The sequence below is a fragment of the Dermacentor variabilis genome, chromosome 2, assembly GCF_050947875.1.
Source record: "Dermacentor variabilis isolate Ectoservices chromosome 2, ASM5094787v1, whole genome shotgun sequence".
Lineage (NCBI taxonomy): Eukaryota > Metazoa > Arthropoda > Arachnida > Ixodida > Ixodidae > Dermacentor > Dermacentor variabilis.
In genome coordinates, this window is record NC_134569.1 from 22,269,024 (window position 1) to 22,284,345 (window position 15,322).

Here is a 15,322-nt window from a genome sequence, read left to right on the forward strand (position 1 = left end):
CAAGCGAGCGGAAAGCAAATAAAAAAAAGAGGGGGAATAAAAAGCAAACAGTGTTCTAAGGAATAGTCAATTGAGTTTGTTGGGCAGCTCTTCAGCACTTTTTACCCCGAATGCGCAGGAGCGGTTAGCAGCCCGCTTACTTATTTCGAAGCTGAAAGAGAGAAAAAGCAGAAACCGTTGAAGTGTCTCAGCACCCAATAAAAGGATTACATAGATTAAGCTTGGCATTTACTCTCCGTTTCGTTCATGCCACGGAGTGGTAAGCACCGCAGCGTGGCATGCGCGCAACTGCTCAGCAAGTCAGCTAACGTGTGGGCGCGCAAAACCGATGCCACCCGCGGAAGCCAGACTGCTGCCCTGGCTTCGGCAGAGCCGACTGAGCACAGCTTGGCGGTGCGTCCACTTGGCTTCGTGGCTTGCTGTGCGCGTGAGTTCTTCTTTATTGTTTGAGATTTGTCACCTTGCGCTTTCTCTCCTCTTTCCTGCTCTTCCTTTCCTATCTTCGTTCTCTGTGTTTCTGTCTCCTACTCCCTTTTGAAGAGTAGGCAGGCCTTGTGTCCCTTCTGGTGGCAGTTGCCAAACTCCTCCTCGCTTTTCCTTTCTTCTCAAGTGCACGTGCGCTTTCAAAACAAAACAAAACAGAATAATAATAATAATAATAATAATAATAATAATAATAATAATAATGATAATAATAATAATAATAATAATAATCTTTATTAAAATGAAGCCCTTTGTACAGATATCTTTGCTAGGTCTGCCGAAGCCTTCCGTGGGCTTGTGTGGCAGAAACCTGGCAGTCAGTGCAATGCCTTCTGTAAAGGTTGCTATGGTTGCGGTTTGGGCTAGTTGGTTCATGCTTCGAAAGTATACGGGGACAGCGCGAAATTGACGGAACGCAAGATGGACACAAGACGCAGGACGGGGACGGCGCCCTGTTGGTCCTTTCCTCGTCTTGTCTTCCATCAGTGTGCTCTCCCCCTACTTTCGAGCCTTCTGTAACCTTATTACAGACAAAATAAATGTACTTAAACTGCAGGTTCCTCAGGTAAACATGCCAAGTAAACAACTCTTAATGTTCAGATGAATACACGTAGCATACAATAATCATTAAAATGGAGTAAAAGGGAACAACATATAAACAAAGTTGCAACCCATCAAGAACAAAGAAAACAGGAAAAGGAAACTTGAGAACAGTGCAGATAACACAGTGTTTTCTTTAAATTAAATTATGGGTTTTTACGTGCCAAAACCACTTTCTGATTATGAGGCACGCCGTATTGTGGTGACTCCGGACCACCTGGGGTTCTTTAACGCGAACCTAAATCTAAGTTCACGGGTGTTTTTCGCATTTCGCCTCCATCGAATCGGCCGCCGTAGCAGGGATTCGATCCCGCGACCTCGTGCTCAGCAGCCCAACACCATAGCCACTGAGCAACCACAGCGGGTGGATAACATAGTCTTGTATTAATTTTGGCTAATATCTAACTACAACTAAAGAGACTGTATACATGTGAGAACTCCTATTTTATGATTTCTTTCAGGGCTTTCTTTCATCCCGACAAATTTCGCTGATCCACTAATGAACTGGGAAGTTTATTAAACGGTTGGGAAATATAATACCTTCTTTGTCCTTTTCCATAACGGGTTCTTGTCCGAGGAACTACATACCTGGGATGTTTACTCAGAGGTTTGCGGAAATCATTGGTCCGGAAATAGCGCATCACAATCGTCTAACGATATGAAGGCTCGAAATCAGGCATTTCTAAATCTCGAAATAAGTTATCGGTGATTTGGTTGTAAGCAACGCTCTTAAGTATGCTTATAAGCTGTCAATTTTATATTTCCGAAATCCGCTGCAAATAAACAACCAGCAAATGTCGTGCCTTATATGTGATTAACCTAACGCGGGCACTATAACTTTCTTTTAGTCTTGATAGGTGCATAGCTCCTTATACGGTAAAATGCACATCCAACATTGCGTAGCCGCGCACAAATTCGAGCCATTTGAGTATCCCCAAGATAAGTCTATCAATATACAAGGTCTTTTTTTTTAGCGGCACCAAATTTTTAAAATTAGAAAACTATAAATCACGGTAACGTTACGTGTACCTTTCGAGTGTACGGATTGGCAGCTTCTAGATATGGAGCAATTCCCGCAATTACGTTCGTAAATAAGAATGTTACGGTAATTAACTTTCTAATTATCAGCAGTAGGTGGCTATAGACATGAGTACTTTGGCGCCCGTCCTCGACGCTACCTATCCCAACCATCAAATTTTGAATGGCGGTGTTCGTGTGGGAGCTACGCGAACAAGTAATTCCCCTTGGAAGGCTTCTTGAAACCGCTGGCAAAAGAGCGCCTGTTGTCGTCGATGTGTTGCAACAATAAGGCATAACGCAGGCTCCCCTGAAACATCCACGAGATCATGACGAAGCTCAGATAATGCTCGACAAACTTAGCAACATTATCCTTGCTTTCGACATTAGAGCGTGACAGACATACCAGCGGAGGGCTGGGGTAGAAAACTCTTGGTACCGAACCGAAACGTTTTCTTGGGTGAAATGGCTCATAACGATGCCTCATGATACCACCCTTCATGTGAACATACAGTGACATGGATCGATTCAGTTAGAACTAGTTCAATGGATTAACCATTGTCAGTTTGGACGTCGTGCAATTGTCCTATAATTGTCCCTTGTCACTAATAATGCAGTGCCTTTTCTTTCCTTGGCTTATTCAATGCATGCGTTAAACTTCACTTTCATTTGAGCAGTTGCATATTGCGTATGAGGGGTACGATTAGACAAAGAAGAAGCCCAGTATATAGGGATCCCGCTTTCATGGACGGATGCTGCAAGGAAACTTAGCTCGCTTGCACGCCAATGCGCTCTATCTGATTGGAACTGCCCAACTTCAGACATAACGCCACTACATTCCATGACCCCTAACTTAAGTTTCCAGGTGTCATCAGGGCTGCCCCGGAAAGGCCCTACCGTTTTATACAGCATATGGTTAATAGTGGCGTTTACCAATGCACGCGCTTTCCGAATAGGAATAGCCGACTCAGCCTGTGACCACTGTGGTGATAACGAACCCATAAGCCACACTTTACGCCAGTGCCCCCAGTATAGCACGCAGAGAGGCTCCCTTACCACTGTGTTGAACAAGTTCGACGACCCACCTCTGTCGCAAGAAATAATCCTACAACGTAGACGTGACTCTTTATCCTATCAGAGGACTATCAGAGCAGTATACTGTACTTCTTGCGACGCAGCAGCCTCACCGAATGCCTATTATAAGTCCGTTTCCTTTTCTCTCCTCCGCCCTTCTTTCCGAACCCCTTTTTCCCAAACCACGGGTAGGGTAGAGAAAGGGAGAGTTGCTTCAGGTTAACCTCCCTGCCTTTTCTCTCTGTATCTGTCTTATTGCGTATGAATTTCAGGACTCTAGGCATCTCTTATACATATCGGCAGTATGTACACCCTTAAAAGTGATCATATTCGTGGTACCGGTCACTTTACGTCAAGAATTTAGCGTAAAAGAAACTAGTTCACGATTAATGCCCGCGTTAATGCGATTAGCATTGAAACTGCAGCGGCACAAACTGTATCACCGCCGCATGTCATGTGTGGTGCGCGTATGCGGCAGGGTTCCTCTCTCGCGCTTCCCTCTAGACGCCGCGCGCCATCTATCCGTGAAGTCTGCGCGTGGCACATGTGCGAATATGTATGTATTCAGACAAGATTGCTTGAATACATCTGTTTGTTTATTCATTTATTTATTAGGGGTGCGTTCAAGGCCCGAGCGATTTACAGAAAGGAATGGCAATTGCATGCAGAGGCGTGCAGAAAATACAAATTAACAAATGCATCTTTAATGGCACATTTGAAGTTGGAGTCGGTAATTGTAGCGACGGAGCGAAGGGAAGTGGTTTGATTCGATACTGGTTTTAGGGATGAAAGAGTTATTGTACGGGTTACTTCAACAAGATCGGACGCCAACCTCAAATTTGTGATCCATATGGAATGAAACATATGTTGAAAAAGAAGATCGCCTTTCGATGCTTCATTCTGATGATCAGCATTGTGAAAGAGGCGGAAGCGAGAACGTCTACGGTGTGAAGATATGACGCGGGTTCGATTAAGCCCTGCACCAGAGAAATGTTAATGATTTTAATTCGTTAGCGTTCTTAAGGTACTTCCCGCATTTTCCGGGGGCTTCGTATCTTTGCCATTTCTCTAACCGTCTTCCCGCCTACCTGGGTCACTGGGTAGTTGGTGGTCGAACGGGTAGTGCATCGGGTTCCTGTGATGAGGGGACAAGGTTCGAAACCATTCGTCGCACTAACGTCGCCCAATGATTACGCGGCATGTCGCGTTTCTCAGCTTTCGCACGCACCAGCGCGCCATGCATTTCGGAGGCCACGCACAGGCTTCGCGGCGGCGCTAGATGGCGCCCAGTGTTCCTAGGGAAGCGCGAAAGTGGAGTGCCGCTGCAGCACTCGCTTCATACACAACTAGTTTCGACGGTGGCGATAGGGTGTGTCACTATATTGATTCAATGCTAAACGCAGTCATCGTGAGATGGGTTCTGGCGATTTTTTTTTGTCATTGAAGAGTTGCACGTATCTCGTCGCATACAACCGTTCACCCAAGGTGGTGTCAACAAGGTTCATTGAAGAGTGGTAAATACTCAGTGTTACATGCCCCTTCACCGCAGTCGGACCGGCAGTTGGTTTCAAACTCAGTTTCATCAACATAGCAGACTAGTGCTTTACCTATTAAACTTGGACTAGCCAGTGGCCAACGTTGCGGGAAAACGGTAAGATACATAGACCAACAGACAGACACTCAGATAGGTACCTGGAAGTGCGTGAAGTGTCTTAGGAATGTCAACAAAAGTAAACATATGTAGCATATATATTTTCCCGCTCAAGCTACCTAAATGTGTCTTCAAGATGAAGCACAATTTTTCATATACTGCGTAGATCTATTCAGTAGCCTCAGTGAATGCTGTTAAGGTAGGAAATGTGTGTAATAAAGCTTGAGATTTCCCTACATGCTAAAAAATGTCCTTTTCTTTATTGTTATTTTCACGCGTGCGCGCTTTAACCAAACGTGAAGCAATTGTTCGTACGCACGAGGATGTTGAGTACTCAGACTTAGCAAGAGCCCACTTTGGTATTGCTTCCCTTGCATTGAGCGTATGTGACCGAAAAATCACCATGTCATCCTTTTTTTAGTGTGTGGGTTTATTTCATAATTTACATTATTTTAAATTTTATCTCATTTTTTCCTGAATAGGAAAGGTGGTGGCACTTTTTCCCTGTTGTCCCCATCTTTGTGTCAATTCTTGCTGTGTGTGGGCACAACGCGTATGCAGATTTTCGACGAGATCGACGATCTTTTGCTCCCGTTCTAAAATCGCCATGAGAGAAGGGCTTCGCGACGGCACGCACATGACATATCACACTGTTTTTTATTCCGGATTGGTTCAGTCTTTGTGAGCAAAGATGCTGAGCATAACGCTGTTAGACTTCAGTCCAGGAGCTAACTGGTCGAAACAAGAACATTCCTTGCCGCTCATGACTCGCAGAAGTCAACAAATTCCCGCCTATTTCTCACAGGCTTTGGTTCTTTCTCAGCGGCGAATTGTAGCCAGACCTTAAGCAACGCGCGCTGTCCGCCGAGCGGGCTTCAGGCACTCGCTCAGCGTGCACGCACAAAACGTCCACACTGAACACGCACATGTCGTGCGCGTCGGCAACGCACAGCGAGCAGCACTGCCTGTGCAGAGCGCCGTACTCGGCCTTGGGGTGAACAGCGGCGGTGGCGGCCACAGTCCTCGGGACCCAAGAATGCAGCGTGCGCTTAGAGAACCGCCTCAAGGAGGACGAGAAGCGCCGATGATCGCCCGGGCCCGGGACCGCGTCGGCCTGGCAGCAGCGAGACGAGAAGCAGCGTCCCGCACTCAGGCGCCCCGTGTAGCTGCCGTAGACGAGCGGGTTCACGCACGAGTTGGACACGGCGAACATGAACAGCGACGACTGGAGGTAGTCGTCGACATGCTTGGCGCTCTCGGCGTCCAGCTGGTACCACAGCACCATCACGACGTACGGCGTCCAGCAGAAGAAGAAGGCCAGTACGATGACCACGGTCAGGCGTAGGGTGCGGTACTGGGCGCGTTGCATGCGCTGCATGTCCGAGCACCGGAGCCTCGTGCGCGCCCGGGGCGCCGCGTCCGCCGCGCCGGGTTCCTGGGCTGTGTTAAACGCGCAGCTCGCACAAGGAATCGACACGGGAAGCGGCGAACAGAGACAGCTCTTCATTTTCGCTTCTCGTGTACATGCCCATGCATGAACTGTTTACGCGAACATCCTCCGAATTATTAATAAAGGTTAAGCGCACCCCCACGGCCACGTCAGAAAGTGTTCTACTACAGTTGGCCCACATTCACCTAAATATAAGTGTCTGAATGTATATCCCATATTTACACACGCGGCCAACATATCATAAACAATCACTAGCGATAAAATATTATCTCAACTCTGACAGTTGAAGATCGCTGAAGATCACCTAAAGTCGTATACAAGTCACCCATAACGGCGACGTAGCGAGTCCGTTTTGTACGACCATATACACGCACTGACCACGCGCGGAAGTGATGCAGCAAAGCCTCCTCTGGCCTGCTCAGCCCCTTTTGTCCCACTGGGCGGGCGAGGTAGCGACCGTAAATAGTGGCACTGACTGGCCACGCTTGTTTTAGAATACGCCCCAGAACAGTCTTGTGCTGCGCATCTCAACGGTGACGAACATTCCTGAAAGGAGACGCTCAGGCGGAGCAACAACCGGCATGTCATACAAGGCTAGATCCGCCTACAGCCAACATAGTCGTCCTCCTCCTCCACAGCTTCACATATATTTTTTTTTCATTTATAATGAGGCAATGGAACAAACTAGTTAACTCCCTAACTAACAGCGAATCTTTAGGTGATTGTTATCGTTACTCAAAAACCAATTTTACGTTGGCAACACATTCTTATGAGCATTCTTTCCTTCGGGCTGACCTTCAGCGTTTATACTTCTTTACGGGTTGAGTACCCTCTATTCAGATATCTGTTGAAGAAATGCTACTTTTTTCACCTATATTTACTTTGTTTATCTAATGAGAAACGTGCAGTCAGTATGATGTTCTTGTTCTTAGTGCTTCATTATGCATTCACAAGTTTGTTGGCTGTCAAGTATTGTCTTGTAGAATATATTGTCCTGTCACCATCTATTCGTTAGACTAGTACTGCTTTTCATTCTCTTGTGCTACACTTGTACTGCTCTACACAGGGTGGAACGAGAAGAAAGGGGGTTAACCGGAGGGGCCCGATTTTTTATTAACCATATCATGAGACGGCCAACCAAGACACCAAGAGAAACATAGGGTAAATTACTTGTACCAACCTATGGAATTAAAGAAATTATAAATAATGGCAATGAAAGAGGATGAAGAAACAGCTTACCGCAGGTGGGGAACGATCTCACGTCTTTTCATTAGGCGTGCGATGCTCTAATCAATTGAGCTACCGCGGTGCGGTTTCCCCGTCCACTTTTTTTTAGTATTTATGTGTTACTACTAGAACTAACCTTGGGAGGGTTAGCCAGCGCCACCACTCAGACACCTTGGCGGCGTATGTGGAACATACTTTCGGCCGCAGGCGTCACGAGTACGTTATCTTTCTGGGTACGTGATCTTTCTAGCTCAATTGCATCGCACGCGTAATGCGAAGACATAGGAGCGCTCCCCACCTGCGGCAAGTTGTTTTTTCATCCACTTTCATTGCCATTATATTTATCATTTTTTAATTCAATAAGTAAGAACAAGTAATTTCCCCTATGTTTTTCTTGGTGTCTTTGTTGGCTTCTCATGATATGATTTATACAGGGCGGGTTTTTTAGCACCATACAAAATTTTTATGGAAAGGCTACAAGACACTGAAGGTGGTGACCTTGCAGTTATGTCCAGGCTAGGTGAACATAATTATCCGCTAAAAACGTGAGCTTCGGAAGGCTGATAACAAAATTTTATTCATTAACTTTTTTTTGTGGTGCTTTAGGGGCAGTTGTTTATATAACGACTTTGAAGGCAGTCTCATTTTAATGCGCGCTCACTTTTCAACATCTTGAAGGTCGCGCCTAATTCGAGATATTTATTATCGAATTTCAACGGTGAATCCAGGCAATATCGAAACCTAGCGTGCCGGAATATCAGAAAGAACGACTCCGCTATCAATAACAGAGCGAAACGGCCCGTGACAAGCTCAAGGAAATTGGAAACCGAACGCCTCAACCAGTCGGGGCAGCTACTGACACGGCACGCTTCGCCTGGCAAGCATGTGGCGACTGTGTGCTGGGTCAGGATTTGGGCGCGACATACGATCACTCAAAGTTCGCCCTACAATCCTTTGTGGGGCGTTTCCGTTGGACACGCAGCGGGACGAGCTCGGTATCGACATTGCCTCGATTTACCTTCGGAATTCGATTATGAATATACCGAATTAGTTATGTGCGATTTTCGGGATATTTAAAAAATGGGTGCTCATTCAAATGTGACTGCCTCCAAATTTCCCATTTAAACAACTGCCCCCAAGAGAGTGGTCGCGCCGAGCGTCTCTACGCGCTCGCTTGGCCGCGGGGAATTCGTTAGGATGTTCTATGCCGCTTGTCGACGCCCGTGGCATAGTGGTTTCAATAACGGGCATCTGTACTACACGTAGTGTGTACCGTCGGCAAATTTTAATGGTGTTTATTCAATTATCTATAACAGAGTTCTGTGATGAAAACGATGGCTTCACAATGTCACGAAGCCGTTTGAAGCCCGGAGGACGACGTTTGGGCAAATATATGTGTGACCATCACTCCCATGTTGGCTGACAAAATAACGCGTTTTATGTCCGTGCGCCCACTAGTGGGAGGCGGTAAGCGTGCAGCCACGATAGCGGTACGGGCTTTTTCGTCTCTTTCGTCTTTCTAACCCCCATCTCCCATCGCTGATGTAGGGCAGCAAACCGGAGACTGATATCTGGTTAAACTCCCTGCCTTTCCTCTTTATCTCTCTCCCTCTCTTGGGACACGAAACTGAAGGATTAATGTAACAGAGCAGAAAATGGGACCCCGGGCACCTGGCCAAAGAATGCCACGCATTAAAATGACGAGGAAAGTTTCTTACCGTGCGATTCTTTCGCTTGGCGATGTATTTCCCAAAGTATTCGGCCATACGAGACAATGATGGCGCCAAAAGGGATGCCGTAGAGTACAAGCAGGCAGAAGAGGTTGTACAGCGTCTCATGAACGGGCGATGGGAACGACGAGAAGGTGACGCACTGCCAGAAGCCCTGAACTTCCGGGTGCTCCATGACGCGGAAGATGAGCGCCTGCGTGGAAAATCAGATTCAGCGAGGCCAACGGCATAACAAGGGTTCTCAGAAACATGCCGGAAGTTAATGTCGGAGAAAGTAACCGGATCACGCGAGACTAGAATGGTGAAATATATATCTCTCTGGAAAAAAAAAGGAAATAAAAAAACTACGTGGTATAAGGGCCTCGTATAGAAATTATTACCAGCTTCTCTGCCACGCTTATTAAAAAAGAAAATATTAAAAAAAAAGGCGGAAGTGTGTCTGCGCGTGTGCCTCCACGTGCGTGTGCGCACTGGAGGGGAGGGGGGTTAAAATGTTATAATATGCAAGAAGAAGCAGATTCAAACAAACGCGGCACGTGCAGGGTACCATAGTAAGCGCAAAATATAAATAAAATTGTGCATTATCGCTATACCCACATGAGTAGCCGTGTTGTTACAATTTCTATTACACTCATAAGCGGGCATATTTTCACAAACATATTTTTTTACTTTATTTATTAAGTACTGCTAGCCTGAATTCCAGGCCTTAAGATATGCCCTTCTATGTTATCTACTACTTGCACATGTGTAGTAAGCGCGCGGCAAGTATGCACCCACCTATACACATAACACAAATTTAAACATCCTGAGAATAATCGATATTTGCGCTGACATATGCAAATTGCCGACTCGAACTGCCGGTGACCGCTGCTTCTTGCTAGAGTTTGTGTTCCTGATTCTTAAACGTCAGCGATGACCACGGAGATTCATCGGAGATGCATCACCAGTAGTGATTATTCACCAGTAGTGAAATGCATCACCAGTAGTGAAACCTATTAACTGTGTCAACAGCAAGATGCCATAGCTGACACAGCGATTGTTTGTGTCGTGAGTTTATGACGAGGCTCAGATGCCCACGAGGCGGATTGGCCACACTGAAGAAAAAAAAAAAGAAACGGATGGACCGACGGACGGGCAGACAGACAGACTAACAGACGCGGACGGATGGATGGACAGACAGAGAGAGTCAGTGAGTTGCGTTAAACATTACCTTGCATGCAATGTAATGGTGTTTATCTATGTAGCATATACATAATACAAAGCAAGACGTGTTTGCTTGAGGCACTGCTGTGCGCCAATGTTCCTAACCTGCGAGAATAGACAGTAGAGAGTTTTAGCAGTGCCGTGTTAACGTATGGTAAGTGCGGTTTACAGAACGGTATATTACCGTTCCGTACTAACCTACCGCGATGACCGAAGACGTTTTAGCTGCGTGTGCCGCTCGATGCGGACGGTAATGTGATAATGATGATAGCGGCTAACATTGGGGCTTTGCAGAATCCAATAACTATGTGCTGAGCACGAAACATTCATTTTGACGAATACTAGAAAGCTTTAGCTTGTCCATACACGCATCATTCCTTGCAGAAGTGCCCGGCTACGGCAAACGTAGGAGGCAGTCGCAAGGCGGGTAGCGACATGTTGTGACACTTTGTCCTGCAACACGTGAAACATCTTTTCGTTTGTTACATAGGTGTTCTTAGCTAATCAATATACAAAAAAGGGTTAGTTTGTTGTAAATTGCACCGCTGCCGACACTTTATACCAGCAGATAAGGAGAATATAGTTAGTTACTTCAATAAAAAATCTGCGTCCCCTCTAAGTAAACTAAGTAAACTCTAAGTAAACTAAGCACTGGCCGCTGTCTGAGGAAGGGGAGGGGGGGGGTTTGTGGGTTAGTATCCCGACCCCCGCCGCCCCTGAACCCCATCAAGGACATAATAAAGTGTTATCTCTCTCTCTCTCCCTCTCTCTCTCTAAGTAAACTTTGTATCAGTAGATGGCGCCAACAACACGAAATGTTATTTATGCCACTTCTTATTTTGTTTTTATTTTCGATGAATTTCTCTTCTCAATATTTTTTTTCATTCAGCCGCAGTACATTAATCGCCTGTTACGTACGGCTACAATTTCAGTTCAGTTCAGCCCAAGTTTACCTTCCGGTTAGATGGGCTATCATACTTGGTGCCATTTCATCGCGCCGCGGAAGGTGAATTCAAGTGAACTCTTGCCTTGATCCTATCATGGTGAAAAAAGCACGCGAGACGTGGCCATGCACGACGTGGACTCTGTGGCGGACGCCAGCTTCTTACTGTTTTCGCTTGGTGCGGCTCGGCTTGCAAAACACGGTGCAAGCCGAGCCTTACCGACTCCTTACCGTTCAGTATGCCTACAGTGCACTATTTCCTAGTAGAACCCTCGAAGTGGAAGGGGAAACGGCGCCGTGGTAGCTCAATTGCTAGAGCATCGCACGCGTAATGCGAAGGTTGTGGGATCGTTCCCCAGCTGCGGCAAGTTGTTTCTTCATCCACTTTAATTTCCATTAATTTGTCGTTTCTTTATTTCATTTATTAAGCACAAGTAATTTACCCTATGTTATGCTTGCTGTCAATGCTTGTTGGCTTCTATGATATGACTAATAAAAATCGGGCCCCTCGGTTAACCCCCCTTCTTTTCGTTTGTTAGTGTTGTCGTTAGATTTGGTTTGGTTTACTTAGAGGAATGTCCTTGTTGTCACCGTAATCACCGTAGCGGGACATACCTGCTGCTAGGTTGGGGATTCAAGTTCACAGCAATACGTATGAGGGCTACCTGAACTATCTGTTGTGTGAACAATGGCTCTCTTCAGTGTTCAGGGATGGCGGCTGGTCTTCCATTGATAGCCTTGAGGTATCGATCAACTGTATGTACTGCACATGGATCCATTACTCTATCTGTTTTCATAAGGAGTTATCGTCCAACTTTTACTCAATACACTCCGGCATATTTCTGCATCGTTGACAGCCGCCGTCAACAAAACAACGGTACAGTCTTTTGCAAACATCACTTACAGTGCGTAAATAGACAGGGACCAAAAGAACGACGAAGACAAGCGCTTGCCTTTGTCGTTCCTTTGCTTCCTTTCTATGTAACCGCTGTAAGTAATGTTTGCAATGGAACACCAACTAGACCGTACGCAAACACTGCTTCAGTACAGTCTTTTTGGACATCCTCTCGAACGCATCAGTCGGGCACTCTCTTCCAAGTCTGGATCGAATCTACTTCCCTCGGGGGTGCTCGTGCACTAGTTATGTTTTATCTTTCAGTGTGTAATTTGTGCGGAGGTGGAGTCGTGTATTCTGCTGGCTCTTTGATTCGCTCTCCTGAGCGACCCCGAGCCCAACCCCATTTACCATCCCACTCAGTGCGGAATAATAAAACTTGATTCGTGAAGCGTACGCACAAGAATAGATCAGTGGGTCGTAGAGCTAAAAACGTAGATACAAAGTTTAGAACAGGGAAAACTTGAAATTGGACCGTGGAGCTCATCGCATTGGCGCAATCGCCTCGTTCTTCGCATTCTTGCAAGCTTCAGGCAATGTATGTCGGTCGGTTAGCACCATGAAGCGCCGCGTGTCGCACGGTAGAGGATTTCTCATCTTCCAGTCTAAACTGAACATTTGTGTGGGTCCCACTCGAGCAAACAATCGAGCCGTTTTAAAGCATGCCTACCAATCGCCGATCGAGTTATGGTTCATAACGCGCCGTCGTAAACCCTAACCAGTCATTTCGTGTGGCACTATTGCTCTGTATAAACGCTTACCATCGATCGCTAATGCCCCTCTCAGACTGGCAAAGCGGCGCTCAGTTATCAATCTAATCTGAACTAGTCCTCGTGCCCTAATAGTATTTTTGTTTCATGAGCGTCAGAGTGTGCCGGTCCATTCTGTAGCTTTGTTCAACATGTTGGGGCCATTGCGTTGTATATAGTCGAATAACCTCTTTATCCTCATGCGGCAATCCCAGACATGAGCTTTTAGAGAATATAACAGCTGAAGCGAAGGCAGAAAATTACACTTTGTTTGAACAGTTACAAAGGAACTTTCGCCAAAATTACTTAATCAGTGCAGATATTGCGAATACTCTCTGCAGCATTCTGATCACAATTAAATTTGTCTCTGGCGCCAGTGGCTTATTGACATCAGTGCTGTGATGTGAGAGTCTATTTGCTGCACAAAACTGAGTGCAGTTACTCATAGAAATATTTAAAAAATTAAAATTAAGAATTGATCAATCCATTTGTCTTATTTCAGCACAAGAACAAAGTTCAAGAACAATAACAAGGTATCTACTACGAAGACGATCACGGTACCGCTCTCAGCTGAAGTCCTCTTTATTGTGATCTCTGCGTAATTGATACCGTAGGATAATATCTTTGTTCGGGCTAGTTGGTTAGATACAGTAATGGGGGTCATAGTGCTGAAAGACACGGACAAGAGCGAGATAACACGAGGAGCGCCAACTTTCAACTGAGTGTTTATTTCCAGAAGAACATTGGGGGGTATTTGTAGGCCCCCATACCGAAAAAGCCCAATGACCGCACATGAAAATCAGCCAGAAAACCAGACGCTGCTTCCGCATAATTCATCTCATGCTAAGCTAGTGAAAAGAGCAATCGCTAACTTGTGTTTCGACAACGCACTCCGAAAATCGTGCCTCCATAAATAATATGTCTGAAGCTTTGACTTACAAAAAGAGCGTCTATCCGCCGCAGGTACCATGTACTTGTTTCAGAAGAAGAAAGTCCTTTGAAGTTAAAGAAACAGAATGGTACGCGCATGAGCATTTGCGACAATATGAGAAAGGTGGTTGTGCCGTATTTGCCTAACGTATCACACGCAATGAAGAAACTTGGATGAAAGGTTAAAGTAGATGTAATATTATCTGCTCCGAAAAAACTGCTCAGGTTATGCGGTGTCACAGATCCGTTTGCCAAAAAACGCGCAGATTGTAAAAAATACTCATCTGGCCTCTGTTGTGTCATGCTTAAAGAATGTTGTGTAATGCCTCCCGTTATCGTGTCGGAAGATTTATATTGGGCAGTCTGGGAGCTGCCTTAAAGATATGTTAAGAGAATATAACCAAAAATTGAACCGATACCGGGATGGTCATGTGTCTGTGCATTGCGGTAATTGTGGGTGCAAACCCTTGCTTAAGAAGTGCTCTGTTCTGTATATAAATGTAGATAAAGTTATGTCACAGATGCTTTAGTAGCGAGGGCCGCTGATAACTGCGTCAGTTCCTCTTCAGCTTCTCTGACTACAAGTGAATTCGCGTTCCTGGAAGCGGCTGGAATTCATGAGTGGTGATTGGGCCTTTTCGGTTGGCGGGCCTACAAATCTGGCGTTTTTCTGGAATTCAGCTGAAAGTTGGCGCTCGTCCTGTCGTCTCGCTGTTGTCCGTGCCTTCAAGTGCTACGACTCCCATTGCTGTAGAATAACAGTCGGGAATAAAGCTTGAAACTCACTCGACTACATCCTCCGAGCCCAAACTTTGTAACCGGCTTTTGCGATCACGGGTTCATCGCACTATTCGCGTAAGCGGCTGACGTTGCTACACAAGGCGTCTAGATGCAGTGAGTTTTGTGGCATGTCAGGCCGCATAGCCACGGTCATCCTCGAAAGAGTGGCCACATTTTCTTTCCGCGCTTTTCTTCTGGCCCTCCCCACAAGCCCGTCGTTGTTTGTTTTTACCTCCGAAGAAAAGAAGACGAAGTGCTTGGATTGGACCGTCCATCGAGAGGCGGAGGACTTGTTTTCTTGATATCAACTAAAATATGCCACAAAGTAAAAATTTCCTACCAGTATATGTCTACGGAGTGTGAGATACTAGCAATAGATGTAACTATTCCTGGTTGTTCCCCATTTTCCTTAGTTAATACATATTTTCCCACAGGCGTGCATGATACTCGTTTCCTCGATACCGTTGTCAACTCTTGTAGGAAAGAAATTGTGATAGCCGGAGACTTTAATTCGCATCATGTGCCTTGGGGTTTCAAAATGGACTCATGTGGAAAGCGATTATCCGAGTGGGCAATTAATCAAAATTTTT

The 15,322-nt window shown here is 45.8% G+C and overlaps 1 protein-coding gene across 1 annotated transcript in view; it reads right to left on the reverse strand.

The window, feature by feature from the left end:
* Positions 1-5,463: 5,463 nt before the first annotated feature.
* The window catches only part of LOC142571490 (adipokinetic hormone/corazonin-related peptide receptor variant I-like), a 38,810-nt gene continuing 28,951 nt past the window's right edge, over positions 5,464-15,322 (reverse strand). The window contains exons 3-4 of the mRNA XM_075679888.1: positions 9,221-9,425; positions 5,464-6,265 (exon numbers count right to left, since the gene is read on the reverse strand). Of these exons, the coding sequence (XP_075536003.1) occupies positions 5,625-6,265; positions 9,221-9,425 (846 nt within the window). The 3' untranslated portion in view covers positions 5,464-5,624. The remainder of the gene's footprint in view (positions 6,266-9,220; positions 9,426-15,322) is intronic.